The 17,087-nt window shown below is 49.8% G+C and overlaps 1 protein-coding gene across 1 annotated transcript in view; it reads right to left on the bottom strand.

Moving 5' to 3' along the window:
• Positions 1 to 17,087, bottom strand: part of KSR2 (kinase suppressor of ras 2) — a 427,400-nt gene that overhangs the window by 67,062 nt on the left and 343,251 nt on the right. Inside the window, exons 9-10 of the mRNA XM_088827840.1 lie at positions 15,307 to 15,433; positions 6,447 to 6,615 (exon numbers count right to left, since the gene is read on the bottom strand). Of these exons, the coding sequence (XP_088683966.1) occupies positions 6,447 to 6,615; positions 15,307 to 15,433 (296 nt within the window). The remainder of the gene's footprint in view (positions 1 to 6,446; positions 6,616 to 15,306; positions 15,434 to 17,087) is intronic.

The raw sequence follows: 17,087 nt of genomic DNA, 5'->3' as shown, positions 1-17,087 counted from the left end.
AAATATCTTAGCTAGCTGGAACCCAAATGGATGCATTTTTTGATTCTGGAAAACAAAGTACCCAGTTTGGGCAGCAAGTCGTTGAAGGTTACAGAACACAGCTTTAAAAGAAATCTGACCTCCAAGATGTCAGGGACCCTTCTTCCATTAGATAAGTTAGGTTTTTTTTCATTGCATTTGGACATTTTATTAGTCAACAGGGGCTAAAATTAAAAAAGAAAAACTACCTGGGATTCTCAAGACACTTAGCTGATCTCTTCCCTCCCCAACTGGAACTGGGGATTCAGTGTCTGCAGAAAAGGTTAGCTGGCAGTTAAACATTCTTTTAAGGAGGCGGGGCTGGTGATGGAGAATGGGAGTCACTCTGAGAAGGGACAGGTGTCCAGCAATGGGACACCCGGCAAATGCCTCCACACACAGCCTCCGACTCCTCCCAGGACCCCTCCGTGGCCTGAGGACAGCTCGTTCCTAATGACTGAAAGGGAGAGAGGCTCGGCCAGAGGAGGAGGGAAAGGGCGCTGTGAGCCCCGCCTGTTCTTGCTGATGACGGACACCAGAGAGAAGCGGGTCAGAGGGGCAGCTGACGACTCTGAGTGGCTCCTGGCTGTCTGGTATCAAAGAGGGTTCGGGAACTGAGAGGTTGCAGGTGACCAGAGGTTAGAGAGACAAACAGGCCACTTTGAAGGCTCTTCCACTCTCAAGGCCACATTCCCTCCCTATGGCCTCCTCAGAGGGCAGCCTCAGTGGCCATCTGAAAGAAAGGATCTAGAAGGAAGGTGGAAAGATCAAATCATCCCCTGCCTAAACCAAGCAATTTCCTGCAAGGCCCCAGCAGGCCTCAATCCTGCAGCTCTGAGCCTTGCCTGGTGCCTTGGTTATGGGCACTCTGAGCCATCAGTCACACGTTTCCAGCTCTTTCTGGTAACAGGGCCTTTGCGTGTGCTCCCCTCTGTCTGCCTGAACAACTCCCCTCCTGCCTTCAGCTGCCTCTGACGTTTCAGCTTCTTGACTTTGCTCGTAGCACTGTTCTTTCCTCACAGCACTCACCACAATTTATAATCCTATTTTTGTGTGTCTGTTTGCTAGGCTAACCCCTGTCTCTTCCACTGAGCTATAAACTCAATGAGGGCAGAGACTGTGACAGGCAGAATAAGGCCCTTCTCCCCAACTCCATTCCCAAGACGTCCACATCCTAGTCTTAGGAACCTGGGAATATGTTACCTTACATGACCAAGGGGACTTTGCATATGTTTAAGTTGAGGATCCTGAGATGAGGGGATTATTCTGAATTCTCTGGGTGAACCTTGAGTATAATCACAAAGGTTCTTATGAGAGGGAGGCAGGAGCTTCCAAGTCAGAGGATCAGAGGAGGAGATGTGATAACGGAAGCAGAGGTTGGACAGATGTAGGGCCACGAGCAAAGGCACACAGGCGGCCCTTGAGAAGCTAGGAAAAGGCAAGGGAATGGATTCTTTCCTAGAACCGCCTAAAGGAACCAGCTCTGCAGACACCTTGATATCGAGCCCAGTGAAACTGATTTTGGACTTCTAACTCCTTAACTGTAGAGTTATAAACTTCTGCTACTTCGAACCACTAAGCTCATGGCAATTTGTTACAGTGGCAACAGTCAACTCATACAGGGCACATCTGATGCGTGCCTTGCTCCTTACCCAGCGCCTCGAATAGCACTCGGTATATAGTGGATGCTCAACAAACATCCACTAAAGAAATGAATGGATGGAATGCAGGGCCAGAGACAGTTTAAAGAAAAAGAACCTGCAGTTCTGGGAGGTAAACAAGCCCCAAGTCACTTGTTCACTCACTCATTCACTCAGTTCAGTTCAGTTCAGTTCAGTCGCTCAGTTGTGTCCGACTCTCCGCGACCCCATGAATCACAGCACGCCAGGCCTCCCTGTCCATCACCAACTCCCGGAGTTCACTCAAACTCATGTCCACAGAGTCGGTGATGCCATCCAGCCATCTCATTCTCGGTCGTCCCCTTCTCCTCCCACCCCCAACCTTTCCCAGCATCAGAGTCTTTTTCCAGCGAGTCAACTCGTTGCATGAGGTGGCCAAAGTATTGCAGTTTCAGCTTTAGTATCAGTCCTTCCAATGAACACCCAGGATTGATCTCCTTTAGAATGGACTGGTTGGATCTCCTTGCAGTACAAGGGACTCTCAAGAGTCTTCTCCAACACCACAGTTCAAAAGCATCAATTCTTTGGCGATCAGCTTTCTTCACAGTCCAACTCGCACATCCATACATCACCACGAGAAAAACCATAGCCTTGACTAGACGGACCTTTGTTGGCAAAGTAATGTCTCTGCTTTTTAATCATTCACTCAACAAACATTTAATTAGTGCCTTCAGCAGTCGGCACTGGGCTGGGCTTTGGGTGTAGAGGGGTAGGTGAAGCAGATGAGTTTCCTAGTGTCATGGAGCTGACTTTCTGATGGAGGAAACACTAAACATGGCACCAGGTTACTCCAAAGGAAGAAGGCATTTGAACACTTTAGTCTGAGGAACCCATGCAACAGTCCCTTACAAAGTCCCTTCATGTACCTTCCCACAGCAAATGTCATATAAATGGGAAGGTCAGACCCATTTTACAGATGAGAAACTGAGGCCTAAACAGAGTCAGTGCCATATTCAAGGCCACAGAAGTGGGAGAGGGCAAATCTGGGATCCAAACGAAGCCCTCCACCCCTCACTGTGCCATATCCAACATGGCACCAGAATTCTGAAGGGAGTGGCAAAGAACAAGGGGGTCCACCCAACCAGCAGGGCACAATCCCAGATTCTGTGAGGGGTGTCATCCTTCACAGGCCCTGAGGTTAACAGTTAAGCTAAATGCCTGTTAACCACATGGCCTCTTTTAAAAAAGAATGTTCTAGAGTAACCAGTGCCAGGGGCAATGTTATACCTAGGTTAGCTTGAATTGTCTTCAGAAAACTCAACATCTGGCATGAAACCAGAGCCAAAGCTCCTTTCCCATCAACAGAGACTTACAGTCTGGAATATGTTACAGGTGACTGGGGCCTTATGTGAACAGAATAGATGCCTGTCACCCTGGAGGAATTTTGCCAAAACCGCCTAAGGCAGGCTGGGGGGACGGTCTGGCTGTCCTTCGAGAGGGTGAAAGCAAAAGTGAAAGTGAAGTCATGTCCAATTCCTTGCAACCCCGTGGACTGTAGCCCACCAGGATCCTCCATCCATGGGATTCTCCAGGCAAGAATACAGGAGTGGGTTGCCATTTCCTTCTCCAGGGGATCTTCCCAACCCAGGGATCGAACCCAGGTCTCCCACACTGTAGGCAGACGCTTTAACCTCTGAGCCACCAGGGAAGCATCTTATTTTGTTTTCTATGTCAACACTGTATTTTATTGTTATTATTCAATTATAAAATGGATGCATGTTTCTTGATATTATATACACTACAGAAGTGCATAAAATAAAATTCCTCTTCTTAGAAAGAATACCTGCCATGAAGTCCTGCAGACATTTGTCTGCATATACAAATACACACACACGCATATAAATATACACATATAAATACATTAAATCATTTTCAACAAATAGGATGCTATTATACCAGTGCTTTTGCAAATCACTTATTTTCCACTTAAAAGATATGGATTTCTTCCCATGTCCAGGATATTTACAAAGAGCTATTCCATTCTTTTCAAGGGCGGCTGAGTATTTGGTTATACAGATATATTACAGTGTATTCAAACACTCCCCTCCTGACTGGCATTTGGGTTGAGTCCAGATTTTTCACTGCTGCCAAAAAAAATCGTTATAGATCCCTGTGCAAACACTTCTGTGTATAAATTCTTAGAAGTGATACTGCTGGTCCAGGGAATGTACATTTGAAACACTGACAATGCCAAATTACCTCCCCTAGAAGTTTAATTTGATTCCTACTCCCAATTTCAGGGTATCTGGGGACCTCATCTTTATTTCCACAATTCTGGTTAGGGCATATTACTTAGCAGTGGTAGCCATGGTAATTTGCTAATCCTGTGTTTAATCTAATCATGATGAAAGTAGCTCACCTTCGGTTAGCTCTTGGACGAGACAGGTGCTCTGCTAAGCTTTGCACTTGTATGGTAATACTGAGCCCTTTGAGGGTTCTACAGAGTAGGTATTATTATTATCCCCATTGTACAGATGAGGAAACAGGGCACAGAGAGGTCAGTAGTTTGCTCAACAGCACATAGATATTAAGTGATGGAGCTGGGATTTGAACCCAAGCAGCCTAGTTCCAGAGCTCACACTCTTAACTGCTTTTCTAAAGCAGCTTCACTGGAGGACCCGTTAGTCCACTCCCCAGAGAGGGTCAGGGCACTGCTGGGACCTGCCATGGAGCAGATGCAGACCTGCCTGCAGCCTAGCACAGTAATTTGGCCAAGACCCCTCCCCAGGGCTCTGACCGAAGGGATCACCCCTGGCGACTCAAGATGCCAGCAGAGTCTTCTAGAGATAAAAGAGTGCTGGTGCTTTGATGCACTGTTCCCCCTTAAGAGGTCCTTCACCAGCTCCCTGTCTATAAACAAGCAGCATATGGTTACAAGGAAAATAGCCCTGAAGTGAATATCTTGGGTGAGGGGTGGAACAGCTCTAGGAAAGCATCCAGATTCTTCCCCGCTGAGATTGAGGCGGGAGGGGTCAAAGGGGTGAAGGGGTGTAAAGGGCTTTTTTCCCATTCAACCTCCTTCCAGGGAAGTGGAAATGGCTGGGGGTGCTGGTGGGAACCCTCGGTCTACGGAAACTCTGGGCACTGTTGCCTGGTTGACTCAGAGGCACTTACTGAGCCGATTCCAGCTGATGACTCCCGTTATGGTCCTTGTTGGCTGCCAGGTGAGAGGCCCTCACACCACAGGTACGAGGCTGCCTCGGGATTGGACTTAACCAAAAACATTCCCCGTGATGCGAGTCTTTAAGACACGCTCTATCCCTTCGCACACAGCCCAGATCAAAGCAGTGTGGGCAGGTGACATGAGCAGCTTATGCTCAATGGGTGGATGTATCTGGGTGTTGCCCAAACGTGGGGCTGGGTCTTCATTTGTTTCCCAGATATTCTCTCGTGGCTGGGTAGGCTTGGAGGTGTGACCTGTGACTGAGGACCTGGGGTTTTTTTCTTTCCCCCTGTGAGGAAGCTCTCTGGCTCTTCAAGCTCACTGTCCAGTGGAACTTTCTGCAATGGTGGGAAATGGTCTATACCTGTGCTGCCCAACATGGTGGCCACTAGCCACAAGTGGCTCTCAAGCATTTGGAATGTGGCAAGCGTGACCAAGGAATTAAAATTTTAATTGTATTTATTTTTAATTCATTTAAATCTAAATAGGCCCGTGTGACTAGTCTGTACCATATCGAACAACACAGAGCTAGACTGTGGTCCCAGCTCGTCAAACCAGACCTCATCCTGCCAGCCTCCGACTTGAAGTCAGCTATGGTGCTACAGACATGGCTGAGCTGGAAGTGTCCTTGTGGTCGGAGAACAGGAGGAGGGCTGGGCTGAGCCCAGGAAGGGGTGGGAAGACACTCAGGTCTGTCTCGCCTGAGAGCTGAGAAAGATCCCTTTCGTAAGTCCAAGAAGCCAGAACACCACATGAGGGCTTCTCCATTGTATGCCCAGCATACAGTCTCAGCTCAGCGGCGGAGTGCCCTGGAGTTTGTGAGCTGGAAGACCCTTTGGGGTCCTCTTGTCCACCTGCATCCTTTCAGAGGTGTGAAAACTGAAGCCAGAGGTCACAGGGCAGGAACATGAGAGAACTGGCTATTGACTCCTGGATGCCAGCTCACTCTTTCAGAGTCCTGTCTTGATGTCTGCGCAGACTCAGAATGCAGCCCTGCTCAGGTGTGTGGGCCCTGAGATCTTTGGCACAGGATCCCGTTGCCAGTTTCAACTGATTTAGCTCCTCGTTTTTTGGCAGCACTAGGTCTGAGTTCTTAGATCTTCAATCTTCATTGGGGCGTGTGGGATCATTAGCTTTCAGTGTGCAAACACTTAGTTGCAGCATGTGGAATCCAGTTCCCTGACCAGGGTTTGAACCCAGGCTCCCTGCATTGGGAGTATGGAGTCTTAGCCACCGGCCCACCAGAGATTTTGCACTTAAGGCAATGTCCAGCTCCAGAGCAGATGGCTCCCGCTGTGACTCAGACTTAGGTAGAGACCCCGGGCTGCTGTTTCCCAAAAGACAGAGTCTCTGAGAGTCCCCTTACCTTCTGAGCCTTGGTTTCCTCATCTGTAAAATGCGGCTGATCCTACTTACCTCGTGGCTACTCTAAAGATCACATAAGGGACCATGCAGCAGCTGTCCTGTATATGGTAAGGCTTAGTCCATATGCTTCCAACCTATCACCTTTCACGTGGACTGGCCCGGACAAGGCTCTGGCACGAGCCCGACTTCTCAGCCCATGACCGCCCACGCGCAGAAGGTACCTGGCAGGTTGAAGTTCTTCTGCTGCCTTGTGCACTGTGGGGAAGGGTGTAGGGGAGACGGCGGCGTGGCGCTGGGCGGGAGCGGGGGCGCTGGTGAGGAGGGCGTGGAGGACGTCGTGGACGAGGGGTTGCTGCTGGAGTCCGGCTGGTAAGGAACAGGGATGTGGTCCTGAAGGAAGAAAACAGGGCGGGGTGGGGCAGGGGTGGGCAGAGAGGCAGAGACACTGCAGCAGTGAGGCTGAGCTGTCCGGGAAGACCAGCCCCCGGCATTCTCAGTGCCTCCTCCGTTCCCTCAACCACCAGACACACCCCACGAGGTCCCACCTGCCTCCCCCACCCCCACCGGGTTGCAGCCCGCTGTGGAAGGCACAGTCTCTCAAGCCAAATTCCTGCCCACTGCCTGAAGCCCGGGCTGAAAGGTTACCACGTGATGAAAGCCAGGAGGGCAATAGCCACACTCCCTGGGCCTCTTTGATTTTGGAAAGTCCCACGCCGAAGTGCCCAGAGAGCTCTTCCCGTCTTAACGCCTCTCCTCCCGAGTGTTTTATTAAAGAATCAACAGCCTGACAGCTCAAGAGAGAGTGCGAGAGCCAGCCTGCAGCATCTTTGCTCGCATCTCGGTTGGAACCAGCACGGCCTCCTCTGGCTCTTGAAACTGTTCTAAAGCCAAGATGAAGACAGAATCCGTGCGCACATCCTCAGAATGGCGCTGGTCAGGGTGGGGCCAGTAGCCATGCAGTGGGCTGAACACTGTCTCCCCTCCAAGACATGTCTGCTCAGAACCTGAGTATGTGACCTAATTGTGATGGGACCATCCTGGATTTGAGGTGGGGTGGGGTGTGTAAAATCCCATGTCAAGTGTCTTTATGATAAACAGGAAAGGCAAGACACACAGAGGAAATGGTGCTGTGAAGACAGGGGTAGACAGGGGACTGATGCTTCTAGAGGCCAAGAAATGCCAAGGACTGCCAGAGCCACCAAAGTTTAGGAGAGGGGCATGGAATGGATTCTCCCTTGGAGTTTCCCTACGGAGCCAACCCCGCTTGACACCTTGACTCAGGCTCCTGGACCCCAGACTGTGAGAGAGCAAATGGCTTTTGTCTCAGCTACCCAGTTTGCAGTAATTTGTTTCTGCAGCCCCAGGAAAGTAATAAGAGCAGAATTCCGAGGAAAAGGGAAACAGCCACCTCTTCCCCACGCATCCTGAACAAAATGCCTAACCTCGCCATTCCTCAGTTTTGCCCTCTGTAAAATGGGAATAGATACTAGCAAACCGCAGCATCCCAGGAAAGAGGTTCCTGCCTCTCAAAGTCTGCAGAGCTAAGCATCCTCAGGGGTACCTTAATCTGTTCACTCACAGCATGTGGATAATTTGGTCCCTGAATCACTCAGAGCTCCACCACTCAGCATGGCTCCAGGTACCCAAGGATGGTTTTGTGTGTTTACCTGCCAAGCTCCAGAGTCAGTGTAGCAAATACCAACGAGCATAGAAGGGTGGAGGGCAGCGGGTGGGGAATAGACACTCCTCATCTGGAGGCCCAGTGGGTGCTCGGCCGGGTTGCGCACGCCCCCTTCCCAAGGCCATTCCACTCCCATGAGATCATCCTGCCTCCACGTCAGTGACTTCCCCGCTGCGAGCCTCAGTCTCTCCTCACCCTTCACGTGGGCTGAGAACACCCACTGCGTGGCTCTGTTGTGAAGTTTAAGGTGACATATGCACCTTAGTCCCTAGCACTGGGACAAGGCATTTTGTCATCAGTAAACGGAAGCAATTGTATTTGTGACAGCATTTATTTTTGCAATTAAGCTTTCAATTTGAGATAGCTGAAGATTCGCATGCAGTTTTAAGAGTACTAGAGGGATCCCAGTCAAAGCTTTTTCCAGGAGTCATGTACGGATGTGAGAGTTGGACCGTAAAGAAAGCTGAGTTCCAAAGAATTGATGCTTTCGAACTGCAGTGCTGGAGAAGACTCTTGAGAGTCCCTTGGACAGCAAGGAGATCAAACCAGTCAATCCTAAAGGAAATCAACCCTGACAATCCATTGGAAGGATTGATGCTGAAGATGAAGCTCCAATACTTTGGCCACCTGATGTAAAGAGCTGACTCACTGGAAAAGATTCTGATGCTGAGAAAGATTAAGGGCAGGAGGAGGAGAAGGGGGCAGCAGAGGATGAGATGGTTGGATGGCATCACCGACTCAATGGACACGTGTTTGAGCAAATTCTGGGAGGTAGTGAAGGACAGGGAAGCCTGCTGTGCTGCAGTCCATGCGGTCGCAAAGAGTTGGGCATGGCTTAGTGACTGAACACCAATGCGTTCTTATTTAGTTTTTTCCAATGATAACATCTTGCAAAACTACGGTACAATAAAATCACAACCCAGACACGGAATTGATACAGTGGAGACACAGAACATTTCCATTACCAGAAGGATCCCTACACCCATTTCCTTCTCTCTCCTCACAAACCCTCCCTCACACCTTTTACCCCCGGCACCACTAATCTAGTCCTCATTGCTATAATGTCATTTCAAGAATGTTCTAGAAATTGAACCACATAGCACATAATCTTTTTGGACTGGCTTTTTTTCACTCAGAATGGTTCTCTGGAGATTCATTCAAGTTCCTGCATGCAACAATGGATTGTTCCTTTTTATTGCTGAGTGATATTTCATGATATGGATGTACCCAGTTTACTTGATCAACCATCCACTGAAGGACAGGTAGGTTGTCACCCTCTGTGGCTCTTGTGGATCAAGCAACTACAAACATGCCCTGGACAAAGTGCTATTCCAGGCAAGGTCAGGCTCTAGCTCATTCCAGCTACCTTCCACGCAAGACCACCTTGGAGGTAATTCTGATCAGATTTTAATAGTAAGGTATCAGGAGGCCAGCCTTCTTCCTCCATCCTAATTTACCTAATGGTAATTACATGTTCCTGGCAACAGACTTGTTAATGTAAGGAAAAATAAGACAGTGACATGTGGGCTAAGGTTTATGTGGCTGGGCTATGAAGCTACCACATAGTCAGAGGGGGCACAGGAGGTTTTCAGAGGAAGTCAGTGACTGATCATGGCAGTAGAGGAACGAAGGGAAATGAAAGTCAGGCATCTATCCATCCTAGCAAGACTCTCTTCTTTGAACTTCTACTCATAGATGGGCAAAGAAGTTTCCATAGATGCCCTGCAAAAAAACATTATCCATATTTAAAAAGCATAAAGGTTTGTGCTAAAAACAGTGTCCCGCTAGGCGTACAGATCATGCTCAAATGACAGAGCATGTTTAAATGAAAATGTTGGTGCGTGATGCACACATTCAGGCTGGACCTGGGCTTACATCACTTCTTCTTCTCTCATTCCTACAATGACTGCCCTAGTCACATCAAATGGCCCACAGTTCCCAACACAAACCAGGCTATTTCACATCTCCAAGGCTTGGGAGACGTTATTATTTCTGCTTGGATGGGCTTCTCTGGTGGCTCAGATGGTAAAGAATCTGCCTGCGATGCAGGAGACCTGGGTTTAATCCCTGGGTCGGGAAGATCTTTTGGAGAAGGGAACGGGTACCCACTCCAGTATTCTTGCCAGGAGAATTCCATGGACAGAAGAGCCTGGCAGGCTACAGTCCACGAGGTCACAAAGAGCTGGACACAACTGAGTGATTAACACTATCTTCCCAGCCTTGGCCCAGTCGGCCTGGAAGATGCCTACTCTTTCTTCAAAATGCAGCTCAGATTGCCCCTCTTCCGAGAAGCTCCCTTGACCTCCCACTCAACCAACCAGGTCAGCACATTCCTCCTCCTGGGAATGGCCCTGCCCGGTACTAGCTTGCTCTGGTACTGGTCTTGGCTTCTGCTGTTGCTCCAACACCATCACTTCTCAGCTTGCTTGTCTGTCTTTGTCCTCGAGGTTAGAAGCGCCCTATTCTCACTGTGGCCCCTTGAAAAATGTGTGCTAGAGGAAGGAAAATAGAAAGAAATGAAGAGAGGGATGGATAAGGAGAGAAAGAGAGAGGGAAGAAAAGGCTTATGTCCTCCTACTAGACTGTGCCTTATTTATCTTGGAATCGGCAAAACTTAGCACAGAAACAAAAATATAAGAGGTGGCTAATAAATGTTATAAGTATCAGTGAATGGAAAGGAAGGAAAGAGGGAAGGCGACACACAGAGAGGAAGGCAAGGAGAAGTTGTCTTTATGGAGGAAACAGTTAAGGCAGGAATTCAGTCTGTTTCATGTCTGAGGCTCAGGGCTGATGTGAACCCACATTCCCCAGCAGAATAGTTAAATGGGAAGGGAAATTCCTTCCTTGGGTCAGACCCAAATCTGTGTCCCAGTAGGAGGTTGTCTTCCGTCAGAGGGAAACTCAGACTCTGTCAGATCATGCAGGGAAGGGCTAATGGCGTAATTCCTCTTTCTGAGTGCAGCTAAAATGTGGAAACATCCTTCAGAGACCATCCAGTCCCCCACTTCATGCTGTAGATGGGGACGCTGAGACTCAGACATGGGGGTGATGTGCTGGAGTCATACAGAGTTAGTGGCCCAGGTCTCCATCTCCAGCCCAGAGCAGAAACAAGGCTGAACCAGGTGATGAGAACTCACATCTGACTCTAAGAATCAAACGAAGCATGTTCGCTTCCCAGGTGCCCCTTCAACCAGCTGTGCACTGCCTTTGACGTGGCAGTAACAATAACTCTCTCCCCCATGGAAACTGTCTCCTAGGGAAACTGTCCCCATCCTCCAACCCAAAAGTAGTAGCAGTGTTAGTCGCTCAGTTGTGTCTGACTCTTTGCGACCCCCACGGACTGTAGCCTGCTAGGTTCCCCTGTCCATGGAGTTCTTCAGGAATTCTGAAGGAATTCCAGGAATACTGGAGTGGGTTGCCATTCCCTTCTCCACTTCCAACCCAACAGAGTCTCCTAAACAGCCTCACTTGTCTTGTGACCTCCAAAGCCCACTCCCAACTCAGGACCAAAAGTCAGGGCATCACAGCAGCTGGTTAATGACCTAGGATACCTGGAATAAACAGATGAGTGGGTCCAAGAGGAATAATAGCAGAAAACAGAGCAAAGGTGGAGAGGAGATGAGGTTGAAGGGGACAGAAGAGCCACGACAGGCCGGAAAACAAATCAGCTGACGTAACAAGGAGCAGGAGAGCTGCTATGGCTGCAGAAGTGAAGATGGAGAGAAAAGATGAGAGCAGAGGATGAGGAAAACCGTCAACATAACAGACCAGAGGGGACCCACAAAGAGCAGCCCCCCACTGTCATGACGGAGGACCGGAACAGTGACCCATGGTCTTGCTGGGGGTCTGAGCTGCTGACCTGAGCACAAGTCTGTCCTCTATGTCCAGTTTCATGAGCCCAAGCTCCTTAACCAGGATTCCTCTTTCTCTTATTGCCCCATGCCCAATCCTTCCAAGAGACAGTTCCTCGTGCTGAGCTCTGTTCCTTGCAACCAGCGGAAAAGGACAGCGAGTAGGCAGCCACTCCAGAAAGCTTCCCTGCAGTGGGCAGATCTTCAGCTTCGGACACCCAGGTAGGTGGGGCTTTTGACGCCTTGATGTGGAAGCATGCGCCTTACAGACTAGACCCCTGGCGAGCCGGCAGATGCTCCTGCTGCTGCGGCTTCTCCCCCGTCTCCTCATCCTCCCCCATCTCCTCCGCTCCCTCCATCTCCTCCGTGCCCTCCATGCTCCTCACCCTCCTCTCTTCCATTTCCTCCTCCTTCCTCTTCTCTCTTCTTCCTGGTCTTGCTCCCCCCCTTCCTCTTCCTCCTCCTCCACCCCTTTTCTTCCTCCTACTCCTGCTTCTGTTCCTCTTTCTCCTCCCCATCGTCTCGCTTCTTCATCCCTGAGCTCTTCCATGCCCTGAGGATCCAGTGTCAGGACTAAACCCTTTACATGTATCACTGCACCGAATCCTCTCCACAACCCCCGAAACATCTACTATTATAACGCCCATTTTACCCAGGGGGAAACAAAGGCAGGAGGATCTTGGTTCGGTCACAGAGCGTATGGAGAAACTGAGTTTCAAGCCCAGAACTTCTGACTCCAAAATGCACATTCAAACCTTGAGGCTGGGTGAACAGGCTAGGTTTTTATGAAAAGGAAATCTTCAGACCAAATTGGCTCAGATATCTACTGCACTAACCACATCACTGCCTGACAGAAAGAATCTGTGTGAAGCTAGTGAGAAGAGAAGTAGGGGGAAAAAAATAACCCAGCTCTCTGATAGCTCCTGTCCACCTTCATGCCAAAGCTGCTTTCTAAACAGAGGTTAATTTATTTCTCTTATCAAATTCTCCTGCTGGCAGACAAGCAGAACAATGTCAGAGTCACCGATCTATCTGACCCATGTTTCCATCCCACCTGACACCAAGAGGCTCACTGTGTCTGTAAAGCCAGAGAGAAAGGTCTCGAGATGGCTCTGAGCCACTCACCCCTCAAGAGGTCATAAAGGAAAGGATGGTTATAGTTACTTCCCAGGAGCCTCACCACTGGAACCCCCTAAGCACCCCAACTCTAGAAGGGGGAGACCCTCCCCTAGAGACCTACATATTTTACCAAAAAAATAAAGGAGAAGCAGACCCAGCCTGACACTGTGATTAGAAGCCCAAGATTTAAGCTTATAAAAATAGCTAGAATTTCCTGGATACTTATCCACATGCCAGGAACCTCTCCAAGTGCCTCACCTTACACTGATTATTTCATTTCATCCTCACAGCCATTCTCTGAGGTTGGTACTCTTCCTGCTCAGCAGGAGACATTTTAAAAATGTGGCCACAAATTCCTTGGACTCTTCCCACTGAGAAGTGGGACCATGCCTCCTCCCCTCAAATCTAAGTAGGCTTGTGACTGTTTCTATCAGTTCAGTACAGCAGAACTGACACTGACGACCCTTGGCTAGTGACAAGCCAAGACAGTGCATGGAATTTTTATATCTCTAGGTTATAAAAGCCTCTGAAGCTTCCACCTTGTTTGATGAGAAAGTTGCTCTGCAAGCCCTAAGGTGCCGTGTAAGAAGAGCCTCACTACCCTGAAGCAGCCATATTGCGAGGAAGCCCAAGTCACAAGGCAAAACTGTGTGTACTTGCTCCCAAAGAGACTCTCTGTTGAGTTCAGCCTTTGACTCATCCCAGCCCAGACATGTGAGTGAAGGAGCCTCTAGATCAGGGGTTGGCAAGTTTTTTCTCAAAATGGCTCATTAGTACACATTTTAGGCTTTGTGAGCCAGTGATCTCTGTTGTAACTACTTAATTCTGCTGTTGTAGTTTGAAAGCAGCCATAGAAAATATGAACGTGGCTTGTTCCAACACAACTTAATTCACCAAAAAAAAAAAAATCTGTGAGCTAGATATTGCCTGTGAGACATAGTTTGCCAATCCCTATTCTAGACGATTCCAGCCCCCAGCTGCATCAGCTTTCCCAGTTGAGTCCCTGGGCAGCATGAAGCAGAAACAAACCATCCCAACCGTACTGCTTTCCAGATACCTGACCCACAGCCTCCACAAGCGTAATTAAAGAGCTGTTGCTGTCCACCACTAAGTTTGAGGTTGTTGCTTGCACAGCTGTGGATAACTGGAACATGCCCATTTTACACACAGGAAAGCTGAGGCTCACAGATATTAAGTAACTTGCCGAGAGACTCTAAGAGCGAGTAAATGGAGGAAGCCAAGACTGGCTGCCAAGTCTGCCTGACTTCAGAGGCCAAGTGCATCATCAAGCCCCAGATGGTGAAGGACTGAGACCCAGTGCGGGAGGTGGCAGCGAGAGAGAGAAAGAACATATGGGCTTTGGTAGGGAGGTCGGAGAAGGAGGGAGGGACCGGTTGTGCATGGAGGCTCCGGCTGCAGCAAGGGGGTTGACTGTTTCCTCCACTCGACAGAAAGCCACAGGAGGGCTTTTCAGCAGAGGGTGGTATGATTCAAATTATATTCATTAAGAATCACTCTGGCTGCTGTGTGGAAAATGGATTGGGGAGGGGGCTAGGCCCTCCCCAGCCTTATGCACAGAAGGGAGAGTATGCTTGCCAGGGAGAGGTCGAGCAGCCAGAGATGCTCATCTGGGTGGGTGACTGTCCACACACATTTGGACTGGCCCACACTTTATCCACCTTGCACACAATGCACGGAGGCACCATACGGCTTGAGAAATCACCTGCTGGCAAGTGTTACCTCTTTCTCTTCCATGAGGGTTTAAGTGTCCCTGGGATCCCTTTGGTGTCGTCCAACCCACAGCAAACAAAGAATGAGGAAATCCCCAGTGGAAATTTCCAGGCCATGTTAGAAAGAAAGACACACAGAGAGGCCCGCTGCTGACCACCATCTGAGGACCAGTCAGAAGCCAACCAGATCGGCTTTGGCTCAGAGCTCAGGACCCCCACATAGATCCATCTACCTGGTCTCCAGCAGGAGCTCAGAAACAGACTCTTGTCCTGGGGTGATTAGATTCAACAGATGTGCCAGAGAGTGCAGAACCTTCTGCAAAGCTCATCCTGGCAGATAATGAAATAGCTCAGAGCTAAGAGGGTAGAGCCTGGACCACTAAGGACGCGCTCTTAGGCTCTCCTCCCATCCCTAATGTGCCCCCATCAACACCTTCGTTCACTCTCATTGCCAGGTGCCCTCTCTCTAAACCGGACAGACTTCTGGCACACTTGCTCTGCACTGATGGCTGGATGCCCCCCAAAACTTCCCTAGACACAAACCACCAGAATGAGGAGAGCGCCCAGGGGCCCCGGGGAGTAAGGGCAAGGCTCCCAGGCCAATCCACCGCGTCCTGTTCGAGAACGTTCCTCCCTCCTGCGCCTCGTCTGGCAGTGCCCCAACCCAGCATGCCTGAACCCAGCGGAACCCCAGTCTCACCTTGTTGATTTTGTTGGTTTTGGGGAGTGTCTGGCTGATGTGCAGGTCCGAATATCGGGGTGGCTTCCGTAGAGGGTTGTTGATGTCACACGGGACGGACTCTGTCCGGACCAACCTTGCTGGATCCGTAGGGGTAAAGACAGCGATTTGGGAGTTTAAGTACCACTTCTGCTCCGTACCGATGCCAGGAGAGCAGACCCCACTTCAAAGGCCCACCCCCAAGGCTGGAAGGGAATTGCGGAGAAATGATAGTTGTGTTTGTCACAGCAGCGGGACACTCTCCCCACTACCTGTGTTCTCTGCGGTTTCTAAGATGCTCGTACTGTCAACATATGGCTTCTGACAATTAAAACTTCTAATAATGAAACTGAAGCTATCGGAATTTTTTCCTCCAGTATCATAATTGTTTCACATTTCTGTTCATTTCAGAATTGAACCTCCAGATTTCTCAGGCACTATCATCAGTGGACAGCTCACTGTGGCCACCTATCCCTCCCCCATCTAAGCTCGTATGTTAGGATCGTCCTGTGTCACTCATGGGATTTCTCAGGCCCGAGCGGCCTCTAGCATGTCAAAGCACATTTGTCCTAGACAAGGGCACTTGGGGATCCCTGAAGGGAAGTCTCAGCTCCCCCAGCCTTTCCTCTGTATCCATCCCTGAAGGCACACCAACGCTGGACCAGCAGGCGGTGCTAAACAAACGCGTCCTGACTCCAACCATACCACCTGAGCCCCTCTCTCTGTGAGCCCTCTATTACTTACAGTTTACAGGGGCCGTGGGAGGGGCGAAGCTCCGCGAAGCTCACATGCAAATGTGATGCCTGGTAATGCTGCTGGTTAGCTGTTTTTTGTTGTGGGGGTGGGGCCATTAGGGAGAAAGTTACAGCTTTGGACTGACCTAGGGATTTAATTTCTCTCTTAAGCCTGAGCTGCCATCACCATGGAAACCAACTATATTTTCAACTTCCTACCAAAGGGGCGGGTAGAGAAAGAAGCTAGCAGAGTGCTGGAAAGTTCCTGTTTGCTCTTTGAGTAAAGAGGACATGGCCCTGATGGTGGGTGGGCGGGAGGGTGCCCTTCTTCAAGCGTCTGAGAGCGGGTCACCTCCCAGCAGGCTGTGGGAGTCAGGGCTCCAGCAGGCTACCACGGAGGAGTGTCCCGGCGGGAGGCGATTTCCCCCAAAGAATCTGATGCAAGACAAGGTCTCCAGAGCAGTGAGAGTTCAGGTTTAAAATAGGCTTGGGGTGTGTATACAGTTGCTCAAGGAACAGATGGTTCTTAATCAAGGATGTGAGGTGGGAAGGGGCAAGAGGAAAGAGCTGCAGACTTTTCCTTCTCTTGCAATTTCCTCTCCTCGTGGAGGAAAGCAATGCAAAGATCATCGAAAACCAATGGCCCATTGGCTCTGGAAGACAAGCCAGCACTTTCAGCAGCCATCTGCCTCCTTTTTTAAGTTTCCCTCCAGTTTGTTTGAGAACAGGGTAGGTTCCCCTGAGCCCACGCTGACCCAAGGCCAGCAGGGCTGGGAGGGGCGGAGGAGGAGGACAAGAACTAGCAAGTTGTGTTCCCCAAAGTTGGCGCTAAGCTTCCACCCAACCTACAGAAGGCGGGTGGCGGGGAGGGGGCCAGCAAGAATTGTAACAATTTTAATACGTTGCTTACGTGGGCTTCCCAGGTGGCGCTAGTGGTAAAGAACCTGTCTGCTAATGCAGGAGACTTAAGAGACTCGGGTTCAATCACTGGGTCGGGAAGATCCCCTAGAGGAGGCATGGCAACCCACT

Source organism: Moschus berezovskii, chromosome 19 (assembly GCF_049115385.1).
Source record: "Moschus berezovskii isolate FMDL1 chromosome 19, NW_MosBer_1.0, whole genome shotgun sequence".
Classification (NCBI taxonomy): Eukaryota; Metazoa; Chordata; class Mammalia; order Artiodactyla; family Moschidae; genus Moschus; species Moschus berezovskii.
Note: the sequence above shows the minus strand (reverse complement) of the source record. Positions and strands in the feature narration are given on the sequence as shown.